This window comes from Hyperoodon ampullatus, assembly GCF_949752795.1.
Source record: "Hyperoodon ampullatus genome assembly, chromosome: 2".
Lineage (NCBI taxonomy): Eukaryota > Metazoa > Chordata > Mammalia > Artiodactyla > Ziphiidae > Hyperoodon > Hyperoodon ampullatus.
Genome location: NC_136915.1, coordinates 40,703,442 through 40,722,579, shown reverse-complemented (window position 1 = coordinate 40,722,579; position 19,138 = coordinate 40,703,442). Strand labels below are relative to the sequence as shown.

Below are 19,138 nucleotides of genomic sequence, written 5' to 3'. Positions count from 1 at the left end.
CACTGGCAGACTGCTTCTTCTAAAAGGAAATGGGTAATGAGAAGTTATGAAATAATCATGGGATTTTGTGCATATTCTGCACAACAGTTGGAAGGTGTGTAAGACAGGGGCTTGTCCATCCTGCAGCACGTGCCACGACTTGAGTGGGTGTTGCTCCTGGTGAGGGCTGGGCCAGTGTCCCCAAGGAAGGACTTTCAATCATCTCACTTGCTTTCTTTTCCCTCTTTAGTCTTTGTGTTCTCAGCGTCTTGAGATCCAGCCACAAGGCTCCCTGCCCAACTTCTATACGTTTGCACCCACAAAGGCACGCACATGCACATGCCCACATACACACATGCTCACTCCTGAAATTGTTCACTGGAATGGGCCCTAAGAGTTGAGCTCCAGAGAAGCTCACTTGCCAGAAAGAACATGATTCTGGACCAAGTCAAAAGATGATAGAGGGTCATTTAAAAATGTATAGAAATATCGAATCACTATGTTTTGTACCAGAAACTAACATAGTGTTGTAGGTGGATTATACCTCAAAAACAAACAGACTCATAGAAAAAGAGATCAGATTTGTGGCTACCAGAAATAGGGGTTGGGGGGAGGGGGAATTAGATGAAGACAGTCAAAAGGTACAAACTTCCAGTTATAAGATAAATAAGTGCTAGGGATGTGATGTACAACATGATAAAGATAATGAACATGGCTATAGGTTATACATGAAAGTTAAGAGAGTAAATCTAAGAGTTCTCATCACAAGGGAAAAACGTTTTTTATCTATTTCTTTAGTGTTGTGTCTATACGAGATGATGGATGTTCAGTAAATGTACTGTGATAATCATTTCATGATGTATGTAAGTCAAATCATTATGTTGTACACCTGCAGCTTATACAGTGCTGTATGTCAATTATACCTCATGGAGTACAATCTATAAAAATATTGAATCACTCTGTTGTACACCTGAAACTAATATGATGTTGTAAATCAACTATACTTCCATTTTCTTAAAAGGGACATGAAAAAAAAATAGAATGATGTTAGTAGATTTTTAAAATAGCTTGGAAGAGTGTGTACCACTAATAAACTTTAGACAGACACACAATAATAAGTTGTCTTAATGGATGGATAGAGGGGGAGGGATGGATGGACAGATTTCCGATAGAGCAAATCTAGCAAAATATTAACTTTTGTGCATCTAGTCGGTGATGTAAGAGTGTTCACTGTATAATTCTTTTGATTTTTAAGCTTGAAATTTTTCTTAATGTCAGGGGAAATATGTGAATATATTACCTGAAAATAATATTAAATATTTAAAACCTGGAAAAATTATATCTCAATAAAACTGGAAGAAAAAATATATACAGAAAAAGATAATGGAGGGTGACAGATGTCCCTCTGAGCCCTACCATGGTCAAGTTCACATGGTATTATTCATTGTGGGACCTTAGGTGACAGGGCTTGGTCAGACCAAGGCAGCCTATCAGTGACACAATGGAGAGCCTTGTTCTAAGAGAAGGCAGCTAGGAGAAGAGCAGGCATTGGGTAAACCTGATGTCTCCATCTCTCCCAGTCTCTCAGGGCTCTCCTGGGAGGAGGAAGCAGATGCACTGTGGTGGCTCAGAGAGAACTAGGACCAAGTGGGGCTACCAAAGGAGAGAGATCTGTATTCAGTACTAACTTCCCGGGAGGCAAATTTTGAAGGTAGTAAACTCATGGTCATGGGGATGTGGGAGCAGACACTGAATCGTCAAGTGTCGGGCTTATCTTGAAGACCTTAGGATGTGAATAGCATTTTGTTTCATAGTCCAGGATTCTTTAAATCTAAGATTCCACATTGCTAACTATTATTTGATTCCATTACTACATGATCTTAGGAGTTTTTTAACTCATTGGCTCAAAAATGTCAAGATTTTATTATTCCCTAACTCCAGAATCTGAGAAACTTAGAATTATAAAACTACCTATGAGACACAGTGATTTGTGTGGACCTGTTTGAAAAATGTGTGGAGCACATGCTTTGCACTAGGTACTCTTTTGGGCACTTTACATATATTATCTTATTTAATCCTCACAATGTACCTGTAAGTTATGTACATTTATGATTCCTATTTTTCAGATGAGGAAACTGAGGTACAGAGAGGTTAAGTGCCTTACCCAGGACCACACAAGTAGTATATAGTGTTTCTATAATCGAAACCTAGAGTCCATATTCCTGACCACTGCTCTAGGCTGCCTCCCTGTGTTATAAAAGGGATACACCCAGGAGGATGGAGGAGCCATGGCCCAGCCCAGGGCTGAGTTATGAGCCCTCCAGAGATTCCTGCTCAGCCAGACTCCACCGGCCCCTATGAGTCCCAGTCCTTGGGCTCAGGGAGCTGTGGCTTTCCCTTCCCCTTCCCACCTTTCCAGGGAGTGCTCCCTCCACGATCTCAGGTCCTGAATTCCCCAGGCAAAGCCAGCCGCATTCTTCGGGCTGGGGTCCAAGTTTACTTAAGAAGAGGAAAATGTTATTATGGAAATTACAACAGATTTACGAAACAGAGCGTCGCTGTATCAATCCAGGACCACAAGAATGCTCATCAACTTAATAGCTTCCTGTTGGGAGGCTTTCAAGCTATGCCTGAAGCTGGCAGGCATCAGGGCACAGGAGTGAGGCCAAGCAACTGGGTGACACTGCACCCACCCCTGCCCTCGGGATGAGTGGCGGAGCCCATGCAGGGGGGCCCACAGGGGACCCCTCCCTGTTTCCTCATGCCTGCAACCCTGAACAAGACTGCATCTCGAGTTTCCCGTTCTCAAAGGTGGAGGGAGACGCAAGAGGGAAGAGATATGGGAACATATGTATATGTATAACTGATTCACTTTGTTATAAAGCAGAAACTAACACACCACTGTAAAGCAATTATACTCCAATAAAGATGTAAAACAAAAAAATAAATATTTAAGTGAAGGAAAAAAATAAAGGTGGAGCCATGGTGGCTACGGCGGCAGCGGCGGCGGGTGTGTGTGTGTGTGTGTGTGTGTGTGTGTGTGTGTGTGTGTGTGTGTGTGTGTGTGTGTGTGTGTCTCCAGGAGGCTGGGGCTCCTCCTTCCACCCACCACCTCCCACACCCACAGGCTAACTCAAGTACAAACATAGTTGGATCCTCAGACCTTCTCCCCAGACCCAATGCGGAGGGTCTGGATCTAGGTCCCTGATAAAGACAGGGCTTTAAGAAAGGGACTGCTTTCTTTAACTCCTAAGCCCAAGGAGAAAGCCAGGCCTTAACTCTTTTAATCTTTTTTTTTTTTTTTTTTAAGAAAGAAGAAAAGAAAACCATTAAAGTGAAGTTCCTGGGGCTGAGAGCAGCCAGGAGTCTGGCACGTGTCTCCTCCTGGGTAATTATGTGGCATTTAGCACCTCTCTTCCCAGCACTTGTAATTAGCAGGGAAATTAAGATGCTGTCATCCTACCTCCCAGTTTCTCTCTGCTATGCCCAGAGGCCCAGGGAGAGGCCCAGAAGGGGGAGGGGATCAGTGCGGTGAGAATTGAGACTAGACCTCGGGGAGAGCTGAGAAGGGACATTTGACAGGAGAGCAGTGGTGGGTCCCAGCCACAGCCATCTCTCCTGTCTCTGAATTCCTGGAGCATGTGCAAGCTGGACCCTGCCCCCTGCCGTGGGTTGCTGTCCTGGCTCGGATGAAATGGCTGGGTTCCAGTGGGGTCTTATTGCATTGACCAAAATCTTCACAGAGGCTCTTTGGTGCCCACCTCTGTGCTGGACCCTGAGGACAGGGATGAGTCAGGCCCGCCCGGAACTGTAGATGCTCTTCAGGGAAAAGATAAGGCATCTCGTTGGGGAGGAGGGTACAAGTATAATACAAGGTTGAAAGTGACAAGAGCTGAGGGAGGCAGGACCAGCTCTTTAAGTTGGAGGGGCCTAGTGAAAATGCAAATTGTTGACATTCTGAATAATTTCAGACAGCAACAGCAGAAGATTAAACCAAGCATGCGGCTCTTCTAAGTGTGGGCTCTTCTAAGGGACTCCACGAGCTGCACACTCATGAGGCCAGCCCTGGGTGGAGGGCAGTGTGGGTGTTGCCAATTAAATAAGAATTCTTAGAGGGTGCAGTATTTGAATTGGTCTGGATCAAGAAGTAAGCTTTGTTTAACAAGAAAATGTCCTTTGTCCATCTGGTCAGTTTTCTCGTCCTCCAAGACCACAGTCGATGCCCCCTCCTCCAGGAAGCCTTCCCTACTAACTCCAGGCTGGGTTAGGACTCTCTAGGTTCTCGCAGCTCCACTCCTCCACCCCTTCCAACCCTGTGCTTCCCTAGACACCTCACCTATTTCACTCCATTACAGATCGCCTGTTTATACACCTGCCTCTCCCACTAGCCCACATGCTCCCTAAGGACAGGTCTATGCCTTATTCCTATCTGCATTCTTAGTGCCCATGAAGTCCTGGATAAGGTAGGTGTTCAACAGTGATTGACGAATGAATGAATGAACACCCCCAGAGGGAGCAACTTGGGAGAAGACCTTCTTTGATTACGCCTAGGAAACACGAGGGTGAATCTTTACCATAAGGCCACAAAGTTAAATTGGGATTGGATCAGAAAGGCCCTAATTGGCAAGCCTAGGGAAGGGTTTGAGCTTTACCAGATGGATCTGGCTGCTCTAGAGGAGATGGGTGGGAGTGGAAGAAGGGGGTGGGAGGGAAGGAGCAGTAAACCAGGCAGGGAGAGTAGTCAGAAAGCTGTAACTGTGATCCAAGCCAAAGGTCAGGGTGGCCTGGACCAGATAACAGCCATGGGAATGGAGAGAGGGGAAGAGCTGGATGTGAGCTTTGAAGCCCCAATCACCCTGGTGGCAGCAACACTGGGTCACCAGCCAGCTATTCCAATTATTCATAGAAATCAATCTCATTCCATGGAGACTCAGATAAAACTCGTGCACAGTAATGGATGGGGAGCTTAGAGTGAGGAGATAAGAGGAGGCCCAGGGTGTGGGGTGATCAGGTGGGGCTTTGCAAGAGGGGAGGAATGGTAAGAGGTTATCAAAACAGCCCTCAAATAGCAAAGGCTCAGAGCCGGTCTGCCCAGCTGTGACTGCGAAGGGACACAGGCTCACCCCCAGGCCTGAGAGACCCAGACCTAGCGTTCCTTGGGCATTAGTCCCAGCAGCAGGGGACACTGGATCAGGCTTGCTACCCTGAGATTATATTGGAGGGTCTGGTGCCTTCTATTAGGAGATCGGGGGCAAGGGGCAGCGATGTGGAACAGGTGGGCTACCCCTTGGGGCCCCTTTCAGTCCTGGCTTTCTGGGATCCTGAGTCCATGAATCACTACAGTGGCATTTTGTCTGTAGGATCAGAAGGATGGTCTGCTCTCCAGCACTAGGCAGGCACTGTAGGAGACGGAGTGATGTAGGCTACTCACTCCAAGCTGGGCCACAAAGCCTGTGTCCCCATCAGCCTCAGTCCTTCCACACGTGCTGGAAAAGGATTGCTGAGCCTCCCTCCCCCTGAAATGGGAGAGAGAGTGTGGGTGTGAGAGAGGTTTGCCCGGGGGGAGAAAAGGAGAGTGAGAGACACTGGTGCTTTCCAGAGCAGGGAGGGCCCAGGAGGACCAGTGATCAGAGGGTGAAGCAGAGAGAAACGCCAAAAATAAATGATACTTACATATCACCTGCCACTGTGCCAGGCATGGTCCTGGGTGCTTCGTCTGCGTTAACCAGTGTCATACTCACAACCCTCATTTTCTGGAAGAGGAAACCAAGGCACTGAGTTGAAGAAAACTTTCCCAGAGTTCCCAAATTTCACACAGCTGGAGAGGGTGGAGCTGGGCATTTGGACCCAAGCTGTGCGGCTCACTTTTTGTCTCTGCTTTGTAGTGATCGTCTGTTTGCAAAGAGCGCACTGTGTTCAGGCATCAGTTTCACTTGGCCCCTGGGAGGGGTTATCCCCATTTTACAGATGAAGAAGCTGTGGCACAAAGAAGCAGTCTGCTCACAACCCCATTTCAGGGAAGTGGCCGAGCTGGGATGTGACCCCACAGCTCCCTTGAGTCTTGCACACTCACTCTAGGCTGTCCGGGACAGGGGCTGTGCTGAATGGACCCTAAGAAAGCAAGCGATGGAGCATCTCCAGGGGAGAGCAGAACCTGAAGGGCCCCCCACCATCTTCAGACAGCTTTTCCTCACAGCTGCGGGTGGAAGCAGCCGGAGGTTGGCCCGAGAGGCCCCATCTGCCGACACTCAGGCCCGGGAGGAGATAGCACTTGTTATCTCTGTGGAGAGTTCAAGAGTTTATTCCCACCCAGGGCAGTGGGGAGCCTGGTGCCCATTCTTGGAGGGTGTGCAGTGACAGGACAGATGCGGGGCACTTCCTCCCCATGCCCTCCAACACTCACTCCCTTCCACACCCCACCATCCCCAGAGGTCAGCCGGAAACATCTCGGACAGAGCCTTGGACACAGGCACTGGCACTGGTAGAAGTCACGGTCGGATCCCAGGGCTGGTACCGAGCAGTCAGGGGTGGCTGGGGGGTGGGGGGGCGGGTAGGGCAGAGCTCTGGGGTCAGGCGCTCAGGGACATTGGCTCCACCACCTTCTCACTGTGTGACCTCACACAGAGTGCTTCTGTTCTGAGCCTCAGTTTCCTCCCGTGAAAGCTAAATTAGCATTTCTGTCTTAGAGAGTTCTCATCAGGGTTAAAGCAGGGAAGATCCCGTATTTCGGGCACCGGGCTCACAGCCTGGCCGATAGCTGGGGCTCTAAAATGACCCTTCCTTTCCCGTTTGCACAACATGATCTTGACTCCAGTCACTGAAGCAAAGTCAGCTCTAGACAGAGCGGATGAGCTCACCCCGCTCCTCTGGGCTCTCCTCGCCCTGCAGAAGGTGGAGCACACGCTGAGCCCAGCATTCAGGGCCTCCAGGGGCCTGGTGGCTACCTGTCTGCAGGCCTCATTTCCTGCCTTCAGCCCCCCAGGTGACTCATTCTCCCAGAACAAAGCAGGCCCTATCTTCATACCCCAGTGCAGCCTTCAAGGCCCAGATCATCTGCCACCTCCTCTCTGAAGCTGCCCCCAGATCCCCGAGGGAGAATGAATTGCTCACTCCACTTGGCTCCCACAGCTCTGAACTTATTCTGCTTCGTGCTATGGGTACAGCTCCGGGTATCTTCCTCCCCAGCACACCATGAGCTCCTGCAGGAGAGCACTGGGGATCCCCATCTTCTTCTAAAATGCCTGCCATCAAATTTGTGCTCAGAAAAATCTTATTTAATTGATTAGTTAACTAATTAAAGAGATTATCCTAGAATAGGAGCATCTCAGAGCTGGCAGAGCTTTTAGTCCCAGTGCCTCATTTTCTAGTTGAAGAGGCCTGGGCGTGGAGCAGGTTGGGGTACGGGGAGGGAAGGACAGGCCCAGGCCCCACAGTGAGGTAGATAAGAGCCGAGGAGGCACTAGAAGGCCTCCCTCCTCAGCAGAATCACATGCAAGGTGGTTAGTTCCGTTTCACAGTTGGATAGACAAAGACCTATAAGTGGCTCTCCATTGCCCCCTGGGAAAAGTTCAAGTTTGTCACTGGGACCCTCTAAGTCCCTCTGTGATGTGGCCCCAGTCAGCCTCTCAGTCCTCACTTCTGCTTGAGGGCCTGACTTGCTGTTCTCTCTGTCTGGAACACCTGCCCCTCTGCCTAGCCAAATCCTATAATCCTTCAGGTATCCACTTAGATGTCACTTCCTCAGAAAAGCCTCCCGCGTCCCCCATGTCCTCTCTTCTTTGGCCCCCTGTGATCCCATCTGTCATACGAGGCTGTGACTGTTTACATGCCTCACACCTAGTCAGAGACTCTTAACCTTGTACCCCTAGTGCCCAGCCCAAAAGGAATACTTGTGAGTGAATAAATGAATGAATGAATGAAGCATAAGGACTGGAACTCTGGACCACAGACAGCCATACTACTGATCCCAAGTTAACTCCAGAGCCTGTGCAGGGGGAAAGGCACTGAGTTGGGAGGAGGTGGAGGGCAGGGTGTGTTGTAGGACCCCCCAGCAAGGGCAGAGCTGAGACTGTTGGCAGTGAAGGGAGTTATGGTCCCCAGAACCCAGGAAACAATATCCAGGATTGACTTGAGCCCTCCCTTCAGTTTTGGTGGGTTTTTTGGTTCAGTGACCTTCGTTATTTAAGCAAAATTTTCAATCACTGGGGAAGCATCTGGGAGGAAGAAAACCCTTGGAAAAAATCAGTCAGCCCCGCAGCCTGCGTGAGCCTTCACTGCCCCTGGCAGCCTGTCCTCTGGCTGGCCGGGTGGAGCCTGCTCTGGAAGGCTGGCGGGAAGAGCATCTGGATGTTGTCGGATAGAGAAGGGGAGGCCAGCCCAAGCAAGGAACTGCGTATGCAAAGGCTTGGAGGCCAGGGGAGCATGACTGTTCAGGTAACAGTGAAGACTCTGGAGAGAGGAAAAGCTGAGCCTGGGGGTGAGCAGGGAGTTTATGGTAAAAGACCTGGAAAGAACGCCAGGCTGAGAACCTCGGGCTTCCCATGAATCCAGCACCTTTGTCACAGGTTCACTGTGCTCCTCCCACCCAGCCCCCACCTCAGAGACCTTACAGTCTGGTGGGGGAGAGGAGAAAGCAGGAGATACTCAGGATCCAGTGTGGGAAGGGATGTGAGAGCAGGGAACCCAGAGGGGCCTCTAACCCAACCTCCTGGGGAAGTGGTAACTTAGCTGAAAATTGCACAACAAATAAGACCTCTTTTTATTCCCTTCTCTTTCCCTCCCTCCCTCCCTTCCTTCCTTCCTCTTTCTCTCTCTCTCTCCCTTCCTTCTTTCCTCCCTCTCTCTCTTTCATCCTTTTTTTCCCTTCTCCCTTTCTTGCTTTTTTCCCTTTGTCTGCTCATTCTTTGTTTCATCCAATTGTTAGATAAATCATCACGAAAGAACTACTATGGAGCGCCCACTCCACTAGGGCTAGGCCGGGCTACAGGAGGTGAAGCTATCAGATATGGCCCTGCCTACATGAAGGTCATGGTCTGCTGGGGAGACAGACATAATAGAAATGGTCACACCATGTACACATGCACACACAAAAAACCCCACAAACCATTAAGGGCTATTAAACAAAGAAGTACTTAGTGCCATGAGAAAACATAACAGGCCTGAGATCCGCAGGAAGCACAGGAGTCGGCCAGGCAGAGAGTGTGAAGCAGAGCATACACACAAAGGAAGAAGAGAGCACACATAAAGGCTCAGAAGTGGGAGGCGCATCACATGTTCAAGAAAACAAAAAACAAACTGAAGGCCGCAGTGAGCATGAGGAGGCGTTGCCCAGGATGATCCTGGAGAGGCAGGGCATTGGTCACAGCACGGTCCAGCTCCAGAAACAGAACTGCTAGGAGTGGGGCTTCCCTGGTGGCGCAGTGGCTGGGAGTCCGCCTGCCGATGCAGGGGACACAGGTTCGTGCCCCAGTCCAGGAAGATCCCACATGCCACGGAGCGGCTGGGCCAGTGAGCCATGGCCGCTGAGCCTGCGCGTCCGGAGCCTGTGCTCCGCAATGGGAGAGGCCAGAACAGTGAGAGGCCCGCGTACCAAAAAAAACAAAAACAAAAAAAAAAAGAACTGCTAGGAGTAAGAACAAGGGATTCATTACAGAGACCTGATCTTCTGTAGCTGTAACAGGTGGTGTAACTGTCTATCTGAGCCTGCTGTCTTTGTGTCTGATGCTGGGGCCTGAAGTCACCAGGGCAGAGTCGAAGAGGAAAGAAGTGAAGATGGAATCCTGAAGGTCTCAGGGCCTCCAAAACTCCTCCTTGGTTTATGCCGGTGGCCTGCAGGAGAAGCGGGGCCCTTCATCGTGGAGCTGAACACCCCCCTGGGCCCGAGAAGAAGAAGCCAAAGGACGGTGTGGCAGGAGATGGAGGAAATGCAGGCTAGCCCTGCCCCATGCCACATGAGTGGCTGCACAAGTCACTGCCTGGAACCCTGCACTTCGAGTGTAAAAGAATATGACTGCTGTTCAGCTTCCTCCTTCCAAATCTCCCACAAACCCTCTCTGTCCCCCCTTGCACACTTGGGATATGCAGTGAAGGGAATTCTGGGAAATGTAGTTCCAGCATAGCTAACTTGACTTGCTGCAAATCCAATACAGGTAGGCAGGGGCCAGATTATGCTGAGCTCTGTCATCTTTGGATGGTATTTTAAGAGAAGTGGGAAGCGCTACTTGATTTTAAGCAGAGTGGTGGAGGATGACATATTCCATTTTATGTTTTAAAAGGTCCCTTTGGCTGCTGTATGAAAAATGGCTTAGAGAGAAGCAAGACAGAAGCAGGGATTCCAGATAGAAGGTTCCTGAAGGGATCCCAGCAAGAGAACACAGGGGTCTAGATTCGGGGGCCGGGGGCCTAGGCAGCAGAGTTGGAAAGAAGCAGGTAAATCGGAATGACTTGAGCGTGAAGTAAGAGAAAGGGAAGATAGTGACCAGGGATGATTCCCACAGGGCTGGTGGAAGCATTTACAGAGCTGGGAAGCATTAGAAGAGGCGGGGGTTGGTAGATGGGAGGCTGATGGAAGACCAAGCTGGGGCTGTCATGTAGGATTTGGAGTCTGAAGATCAGGATAGCATTCTGACCATGAGATGTATTTGAGAATAAATAGCATATAGGTGGTATTCTTGGAGGTGGATGAGGCCCACTGAGGGAGAGGGTGCTGAGAGGGGAGAGAGGAACCCTGGCACTCCGACAGGATTCGAAGGCAAGATGCGAGTTTCATTTTAGAAAGATCTTTCTGACTGTAATGTGGACAGCTATGTGCAGGGTGATGCCAGAGACAAGAGAGACCAGATCTTGGTGACCAGCTGCAACTCAGGTAACTAAAACATCAGGTTTCTCTGCTTTAGGCTATGATTATATTGACTAAGTGAGGTGAAGTTATTCAGTTCCTGATGATCCAGAGTTCTGATTTTCTATTATGCCACGATGGGTGGTGAGTAGATAAGACCCATTTCCAAAGTTGCACAAATAAAGCCCATACAATTCCATATTAGTTCCTTTATTATTACTGTGTTAGTGGATGTGATACTTGAATTGTTTAAAGGATACAGTGGATTTGGAGAACGAAATGATTCAGAATTCATGGGAGTTCATGGGAACCAAGTTTCTGTTGATTCCACCTCTTCAGTCTCACAAATTATCTCCAGTCCTATTTCTATTACTGCAGCCCATCCATCATCATCCCACATCTGGTTCACAGAACTAGTCTCCCAACTCATCTCCAGGTCCCTCTCCCTCCTGTCCATCTTCCACACGGCATCACTGACACCTTCTCTAATTACGTATGCAACCATGTCACTCCAGCTAAAAGGCCTCCCTGGCTCCCACTGCCTCCAGGATAATGTTCAGCCTCCTCCACTTTCATGGCTCTGACCCTGCCTGATCCTGGCCCCCTCTTGGCAGCCTCAGTTCCTTCGCATGGTCTGTACTCCCCTCCCCAACTCCTACTCCTTGCCCTTCACCAGTCATTCACATGTAAGAAACAGCCACTGCAAGGCCCAGAATGAAACTTGCTCTCTCCCTATGATAGGGTTTTGCAGGCATTGCTCCTTCTCCCTGGAAGAGGCCAGTTTCCTCCTTACATTCCCTTAGTCTAGCAAATTCCTGCTTAGACTTCAGAATTTTTGTCTGAAGACTTACACATCTGGGTACCAGCCCCCTCAGTCCCACCATGATCCCATAGCCCTTTGTGAGCTCCTGTCAGAGAATGGACTGCCTCGTATCATAACCCTTGTCTCTTTCCCTTCCTTCCTTCCTTTCTCCCTTCCTTCCTTCCTTCCATTTCTCTTCCTTTCTTTCTTTCCTTCTATCTACCTTTCTTTTCTTTTTCCCAGTTTCCAAAGTCTTTACTGGCAAGTATTTTAGGAAGGAAAGATTAATCCTACTGTTTCCAAGTCCATGGAATGCAGAGCCGTGCCCAGGGACACACATCAAGCGGTGCTGAAGGAGACTGCTGCTTTGCTCCCCTGTTATTCACAGATCCAGTCAATAGCACAAGACTTGTAGTCACCAATTCTTCGGGCTTAAAACCACAGGCTGATTTCTTTTTCAGCACTTTTTTACTGAATCACTGCTATGAATGATGTTCCTTCCAACTTGAATGCAGCAGTCCCTTTGTACTGTGCTTGACTTAGATTCCACTGGATCAGTCTCCCCAAGCATCACTCGCCCTATCTTTACCACATTCAGCCCCTCCAGACCATGACCACAACCGGCCCTGAGTTCATGCATTTCTCCAGCTCCGGGAAGAGAGGGTGGTCTTTCAGGTCAATGTTGTGCTGCTTTAGATGTTCCTCGGAGGCCTGAAGGAACTTCTGGCCACAAGGCAGAATCCCTTCTGCTTGAAGCACTTGATGATCTCGCCTCACCTGACCAAGCTGCCTGCGCTCTGGCTTGATGGCAAATTGGCTGGGGTCCCAGGAACTGGCAGAGGCGGGTGGTGGGTGCACTATGGGGCCAGAGCTGAAGGCCATTTCTTTTATTTGCTGCTATACCTCAGTGCCCAGAACAGAACCTGGCATGTGGGAGTTGATTTTCTTTCAAATGTTACTAATAATTAAGAAGATCTTTGAGAACCTAGATAGGAAAAGTTTTGGAATATTTGGACCAATCTCAATGAGAGCCAGAAAGAACCATGCTTTCCCACATCCTCCCATGGAGCCTGCATTGCAAGAGGAAGACAGACAGGAGTGGCCTCCATGATCTCAGCCCCATCCCAAGAGCAGAGCCGACCCCAGCAGCACAGAGATGCAGAGAGATGCTCCCCATCCCCGCTTCCCGGTGCAAAGGCCACCGTGCTCTGTCTCTGCACAGGCTGAGGAGGCCAGAAGCCTGGCTGGGCCCACTGCATGCAGAACGCCAAGGTCCAGCTTCACTTTCTCCACAGACCAGAGGAGGATCTAAGGTGCCCCTTCCTCCTCTGTGGCAGCCAGACAGAGCCCCAACTGGGCCCAGAGCCAGAGCGATAAGAAGATGCAGTCACTCTCAATTTCCCACAAACTTGACACTCAGTTCCTATTGCAGAAAAAACACACCACCTTCTATTCTTGAGATACCAGGAAATCACAGTGTCTCAGAGCTGCAGGGCCCCAGGGAAGCACCCAGTCCCCATTAGAGAATTTGCATCGTGCAAATAGGGAAACTGAGGCCAACTGATGGAGGGGGATTTGAGCAGGCCCACACTGAGAGTCAGTAAAAGAGCTGGGGCCAAGGGCTTCCCTGGTGGCACAGTGGTTGAGAGTCCACCTGCCGATGCAGGGGATGCGGGTTCATGCCCCGGTCCGGGAAGATCCCACATGCCGCAGAGCGGCTGGGCCCGTGAGCCATGGCCGCTGAGCCTGCGCGTCCGGAGCCTGTGCTCCGCAACGGGAGAGGCCACGACAGTGAGAGGCCCACGTACCGCAAAAAAAAAAAAAAAAAAAAAAAGAGCTGGGGCCGTAAACCTGGGTCGCCTGCTTCCCAGCTTCATATCCTTACATATGATGAATGTAATAAAAGCTGGAGCAGTGCTGATGCTTATTAGTGCTAGAGTTGCCCCTCCGAATAGATGAATCAACAAGTGTCCTGCTGTAATATCCAACCCCCAAGTTGAATAAATACCTGAGGATTTACATCTGCACCCCAGAGGAGCTTCTGCAGCTTCACTGTGCTGGTTCACCTCCCATGGCAGGGAGCTCGCCAGTCTAGATAGCTCTCAGCTTTAGAAAGGGCTTCTCTGCCCTGAGTCCAAACCTGCCTCATGGTCCTCTGGGGACTCACAGGGCCTGGGAGATTCATGTGGAAGGAAAAAAAAGAGAATATTGTATTCTTTGGAATTTCTGGCACTGGGGAAAGCAGACTGGCAGCCCTCCTACCTGCAGGAAAAGCCGTGGGTTGGGGGAGGAAAAGGATGGAGATACCCCCTGAACTACATTCCTCTGAAGGCTGGGGAGGGGGCCAAGGTCAGGGAGTTCAATGGGGCAACTTGTAAAAGTTGGCAAAACCAGTGGTCCCTCCTCTGTGACACCCTCAAATCTTCAGTAAAGTGATGGCACAATTCCCAGGGCGATTACATTTTTGTAGAAAAAGGGGAAGTGCAAAACAGCGTGTGAGTCTAGTGGTTTGACATGACACGGAAGAGGTTGCCCTCTCATGAGCAGGGACAGAAAAGCGCAACAAACAACTGTGGAACAGCTGAGCAGTCTGAGGTTCAGAGCAAGTTTTCACCAAATCTCCCAGGAGCATGGAAGTGCCACGTGGCTTTGGGTAACATACAAAGATTGTGCCGGTCTTTCTTTATTCCTTCATTTGACAGGGATTTACTGAATGCTGATTATGTACGTTAGGCACTGGGGATGCTACTGTTAACAGACCAGATGTGGTATCTTGGATGCTCTGCCCAGTATTTTTAGCTAATAGCTCTTACGTGGGTGTCCCACCTCCCCAAAGAGTTTGCAAGTCTCTCAGGGGCTGGAGCTCCTACAGGCCTCCTCCCCATCACACAGCCTTTCTGAGTCTCTAGCCATCAGCTTAGGAATTCACTGGAAGGTACAATTTCATGAGCCACGTTCCCTGATCAGTCATTTAATCAGTTAAACAAACACAACAATGGCCCAATTCTCATGTGCGCTCAACCCCTGGAACTGAATCAGGCAGACCCAGAGGGGCTCAACTCTCGAGGTCATCAAGTCTATTCTTCTGCCTCCAAACCAAGCTGAAACCGATGCTAGTACAGAGTAAGAACAAAAGTCAGGGAGGCGGAGAAGTGGGTGCGAGCTGGATTCGGCCACTAGCCCACAGTGTGCTTAGCAATAATGGGAATGTCCGTAGCAATTTGGAAACCCTCTCTCTCATTTGATCCTCTCAACAACCTGTGAGTTAGGCAAGGCAGGTTCTACTCTCCCTATTTTACGGAGGAGGACCCTGAAGCTTGGAGAAGTCAAGTGGCTTCCCGAGGTCACAGAGCTGGTGAGTGGTGGCATCAGGGTTTGAGGCCAGGTCCGTCTGATCCCAGAGGCCTCCTTCTCCCCTGCGTATACTGGGCCCCTGGGGCACATACTCCAGATGCCGCTGATTTGTCTCCCACTGACAGGCACACCAGAGCTGAGCTGATTCATGAACTGATGGCTCCAGCCTCCCTGCATCCCCTGCTTGATGGATCTGCTGGCTCTGCCACCCCCAGCACCACTGGCCAGTGACCAAGGAGAGCACAAGAAGGCGGGATGGGAGTTGGGGGGTGGGCAAGGGAGACAGAGCAGAAGCAGACGGGAGAGACTCAGAGCATCCATCACCAGGGCCAGTTCCCCCTGGGATCTCAGCTGCTGTCTGATCTGCCTGAGTTCCCATCCAAAAGTCGGACGCCTGACACCCTGTCAGTCACTCCCCCGGCTGAGCTCCTTCCCAGGCTCCCGTGGCCTCGGGGCCTGCTGGGACCCAAGCAAATGGGCTGAGCATAGCTGGGCTCTGATGGGGAAGAGAAGCAGCCACTCAGACGCCAACAACAGAGGGACCCACGTCTGAGGAGTTGGCCAGATCTCCTTCCTGCTTTGGGGGCTGATTCTCACAGCCCTTTGTCCTACCCTCAATTCCTTAAGCTCCTTAGCAAGACCTTGATGAGGTTTACTGGCTTGATGAGGTGTGACTTCTTATCAGGCGTGTCTCCACCCCTGGCCTTCACCCTCACCTTAGTGTGAGTCAGGAACTCTTGTCCTTGCCTCCTGGGTCGGCCTGCTTGGCTGGACATGTATGGCCACCACATATCCTATCCTGTTCCATCCTGCCAGCCCCAGAGCACCTGGGACCAGGAAGAAGGGAGGGGGAAATGGACCCGGGCCAACGGTGTGACGTCATGCTGCCAGGGTGGAATCCAGAGAGGAGAGTGACTGTTCCAATCACGGACTCTGTCCGATGGAAGTGGGGAGACGGTCGTGATGTGCTTCTGACCTGGTTCCATCTCAACCAATGTGCACTGATGCCTGCTCTGTGCCAGCTGGACCCTGGGCCCCTCATCACAGACGGGATCAGATATGGTCCAGCTCCTGAAGGGTTTCTAGACTGTGGGGACAACAGCTCAGTCAACAAATCATTAAAAGCCAGTGATAACTCCTCTGAGAGGCCCTGACGGAGCCCAGGGTAGAAGGAAGGCCTGAGGAAGAGGCAAGTTAGCTTTGTGGAAAGAGCTTGGACCCTGAACTCAGGGCTGAATTCAGATGACATCTTGCCATTGTGCCTGACTTCTCTAAGTCCCAGCGATTTATCTGTAAATGGAGGCAATAATATTGCCCATCTCATGGCATTGTTCCAAGCATTGGATGGTAAAGTATTTAGTACAACACCTTGTGGGAGGCCAGGTGAAAGCCTGGATGGCTTCATGGAGGAAGCAGTGCTTAAAGGATGAAGGGCAACAGGAAGGCATCTGACCACTCAGGAAAGTCTGAGGAGACTTTAGGATCAGCCCAGCAGCACCTCTTCTGAGAAGGCGGTCTGTTCCTACTTGCGGTGTGGCATTGCCCTTGTCTGTTTGTCTCTGCCTCAAGGCTGTAAGTCGTTCAAGAGCTAAGGCCTGCCTCCCTCACCATGGCATCTACAGTGCCTGCTGCCAATGGTATTCAGTGAATGCATATCAGAATAATAATGAATGACTCTGCAGAGGGAGAAAACAGGAGAAAAGGGATAGAGAAGAAACGGAAGAGAACTAACATTTTTAGCCCCCCACTATGTGTCAGACATGAGGCTGGTTACTCATGTGTATGATCAGGCTTAGTTCTCCCAAAAGACTACTCTGTGTTTTATTCTCTCCGTTTTACAGATAAGGAAATGAAGTCTCATAGAGGCTCCGGGACCCGACAGAGATCAAGCAGCTGGAATTGAGCAGCCCAGGGCTCCGAGTCCCATTCACGGGTCTGCAGGCCCCTTTTCATCCTTCTGGGCTACTTCCCAGTGGCCTAAGGATATTTGGCCAGGGCCTCAGGACCCAGAGGGCAGCCGTTTAACCCCATCCCAGCTGTGCAAACAGACTCCAGCTGGAAGGTTCCAAGGAGGGCTGGGGAGAGGGTCTGGCAGGTCTGACAGGTCATTGTGAGCTGGGCTTTCCTGAGAAAGCCAAGGTGGCCTAGAATGCATCCTTCTGCAGGCTCGGGGGAGGGCTGACTCCAGGTCCTGTGATCTCAGCCTGCAGGTAGACTCAAAAAATAACTCCACCCACCTCCCTGCTCCAAGTGCAATGAGGACCCTCCCTGGTCAGCTCTGCACAGACTGGACTCTGGGCAAATCCCCAGGTCTTGCAACAAGCTCCAGGTGTACGTGACATCAGAGGTCACACACCTCCCACTGCGCCGGAGCCACGAGACAGACAGAAGCTGGGAACCCTGGGGGCTTGCTCCCCGGCCCACTGCACCTTTCTCTCTAGCCTCTCTCTGTCCCACAGTCTTACCTTTCGCCTTAGCTTCATCTCCCACTTTCCTCCCTCCAGGGCCCGTGCAAGAGCAGATGCTGTCGTCCTCAGGGCCCTGTCACCAGTTCCGCAGCAATCCTAGGCAGGCAGTGAGGTCTCCCTGCAAAGAGCACAGGCAGGACACCCACCGTCTGACACCCATAGTCAGAACTTCCAGCCTGACATTGCTGAGCTCTCATTTCCTTAATTGAGTGATTTTTTTTTTCCGAAGGACCAGATAATCCACTTCTTGAAGGCAACGGGCACGAAGATTGATTGTTTCACACTAAGACAAACACATACACCAGCAGTGGGAGGCACACGTGCTCCCCATCCACCCTTGGCTCTCAGACAAGCCTATGCAGTCTTGCACATACCACCCAGAGAGTGGAGATCCACCCTGCCCAAGGGCTGACACAGCAGAAAGGGAAGCATAATCTCGCCAGGGGATCCCCGCCACCTCTCCCCTGAGGCTGCCCACACATGCTCCCCTTTGAGACCAGGCCCGTGAGTCAGGGAAACAGTGTCTGTGGGTGGGACTTCCCACCTCAAGAAAACACAGTCCATCCCTTCTATGGGTGGAGTACAAGGAAGCAGCTGGTCCAAGACAGGCCCTGGAATTCACAAAAATTTCATCAACCACTTCTGAGACATTGAATGCTCACCTACTACGTGCTGGACCCTTGGGATGGAGGATGGAGTGGCAAAGGAACCAAAGAGTTTGGAGTCAGAAAACACTGGCCTTGTCATTTCATTACTAACGTCAGACTACAATTCCACAAATGTTTCTTGCATACCAATTGTGTGTGGGGGCCATGTTCACATGAGTTATCTCATTTAGCTCAATTCTCTATGCTATAAGTGTAAAATCTGGGACCTAGAGAATGGGTCACTTGCTCAAGGTGCACAACCACTGCCTCTACTTGCTCATATGTAAAATGGGTTCATAGCTGTATCCACCTCACAGGAGCATTGTGAGGATAAATGAGTTAATTTATGTAATTTTCTTAGAACTGTTCCTGGCACAAAGTCAGAAGTTAATACATGTAATTTTCTTAGAACTGTTCCTGGCACAAAGTAAGTAGCTAATACATGTTACTAATAGCTGAAGTCCTTGCCATAAATTCTGTTCAGAGGAGCAGCAGAAACTGAATTCAAGTAACTCAAACCTTCTTTTCCCCCTACCACACCAAGCTTCTTTTGCATTGTGTTGGTTTGTAAAAATCTCCAACCAACAGCTACTGGGCATCAACTCTACACAGGGGCAGCTCCAGGTCTGGGGTTCAAAGCCACCTGGAAAGGGGCCTGCTCTCCCTCCCTCACCCACCTCCCTCTTCTGCCTTGAGCAAAGGCTCCTCAGTCACACTGAACAATAACCAGTTCTCCATCAAGCTGACCCTGTTCTCCTGCTTCCAGGACTTTGTGCAGAACTAAGACTTTCGATCTTGTTTCTGTAGGCTCTGGATTTGCAGGAGTTGTACCATGGGTCCTTCTGCTGAGGGAAAGCTGAAGATCCAGTGATAGATGAAAGATCAGCTGGCATTCAAGTCAGAGCTATGGCACCACATCCCAGCTTTGCCACTTTGGTTGTGCGACCTTGAATGAGTTACTTCACCTCCCTGAACCCAAGTGTTCTTATCTGAAAAGTGTGTGTGTAATCATCTTCTGGATTGTATTAAATACAAGACTGTAGAGAGAGTG

The 19,138-nt window shown here is 50.3% G+C and overlaps 1 protein-coding gene across 1 annotated transcript in view; it reads left to right on the top strand.

Moving 5' to 3' along the window:
* Positions 1-18,871, top strand: part of LOC307064267 (putative selection and upkeep of intraepithelial T-cells protein 1 homolog) — a gene marked incomplete at both ends in the record, with an annotated part of 146,249 nt that extends 127,378 nt beyond the window's left edge. The window contains 2 exon segments of the mRNA XM_079720745.1: positions 17,477-17,547; positions 18,854-18,871. Coding sequence (XP_079576871.1) covers positions 17,477-17,547; positions 18,854-18,871 — 89 coding nt within the window.
* Between the last annotated feature and the right edge of the window lie 267 nt (positions 18,872-19,138).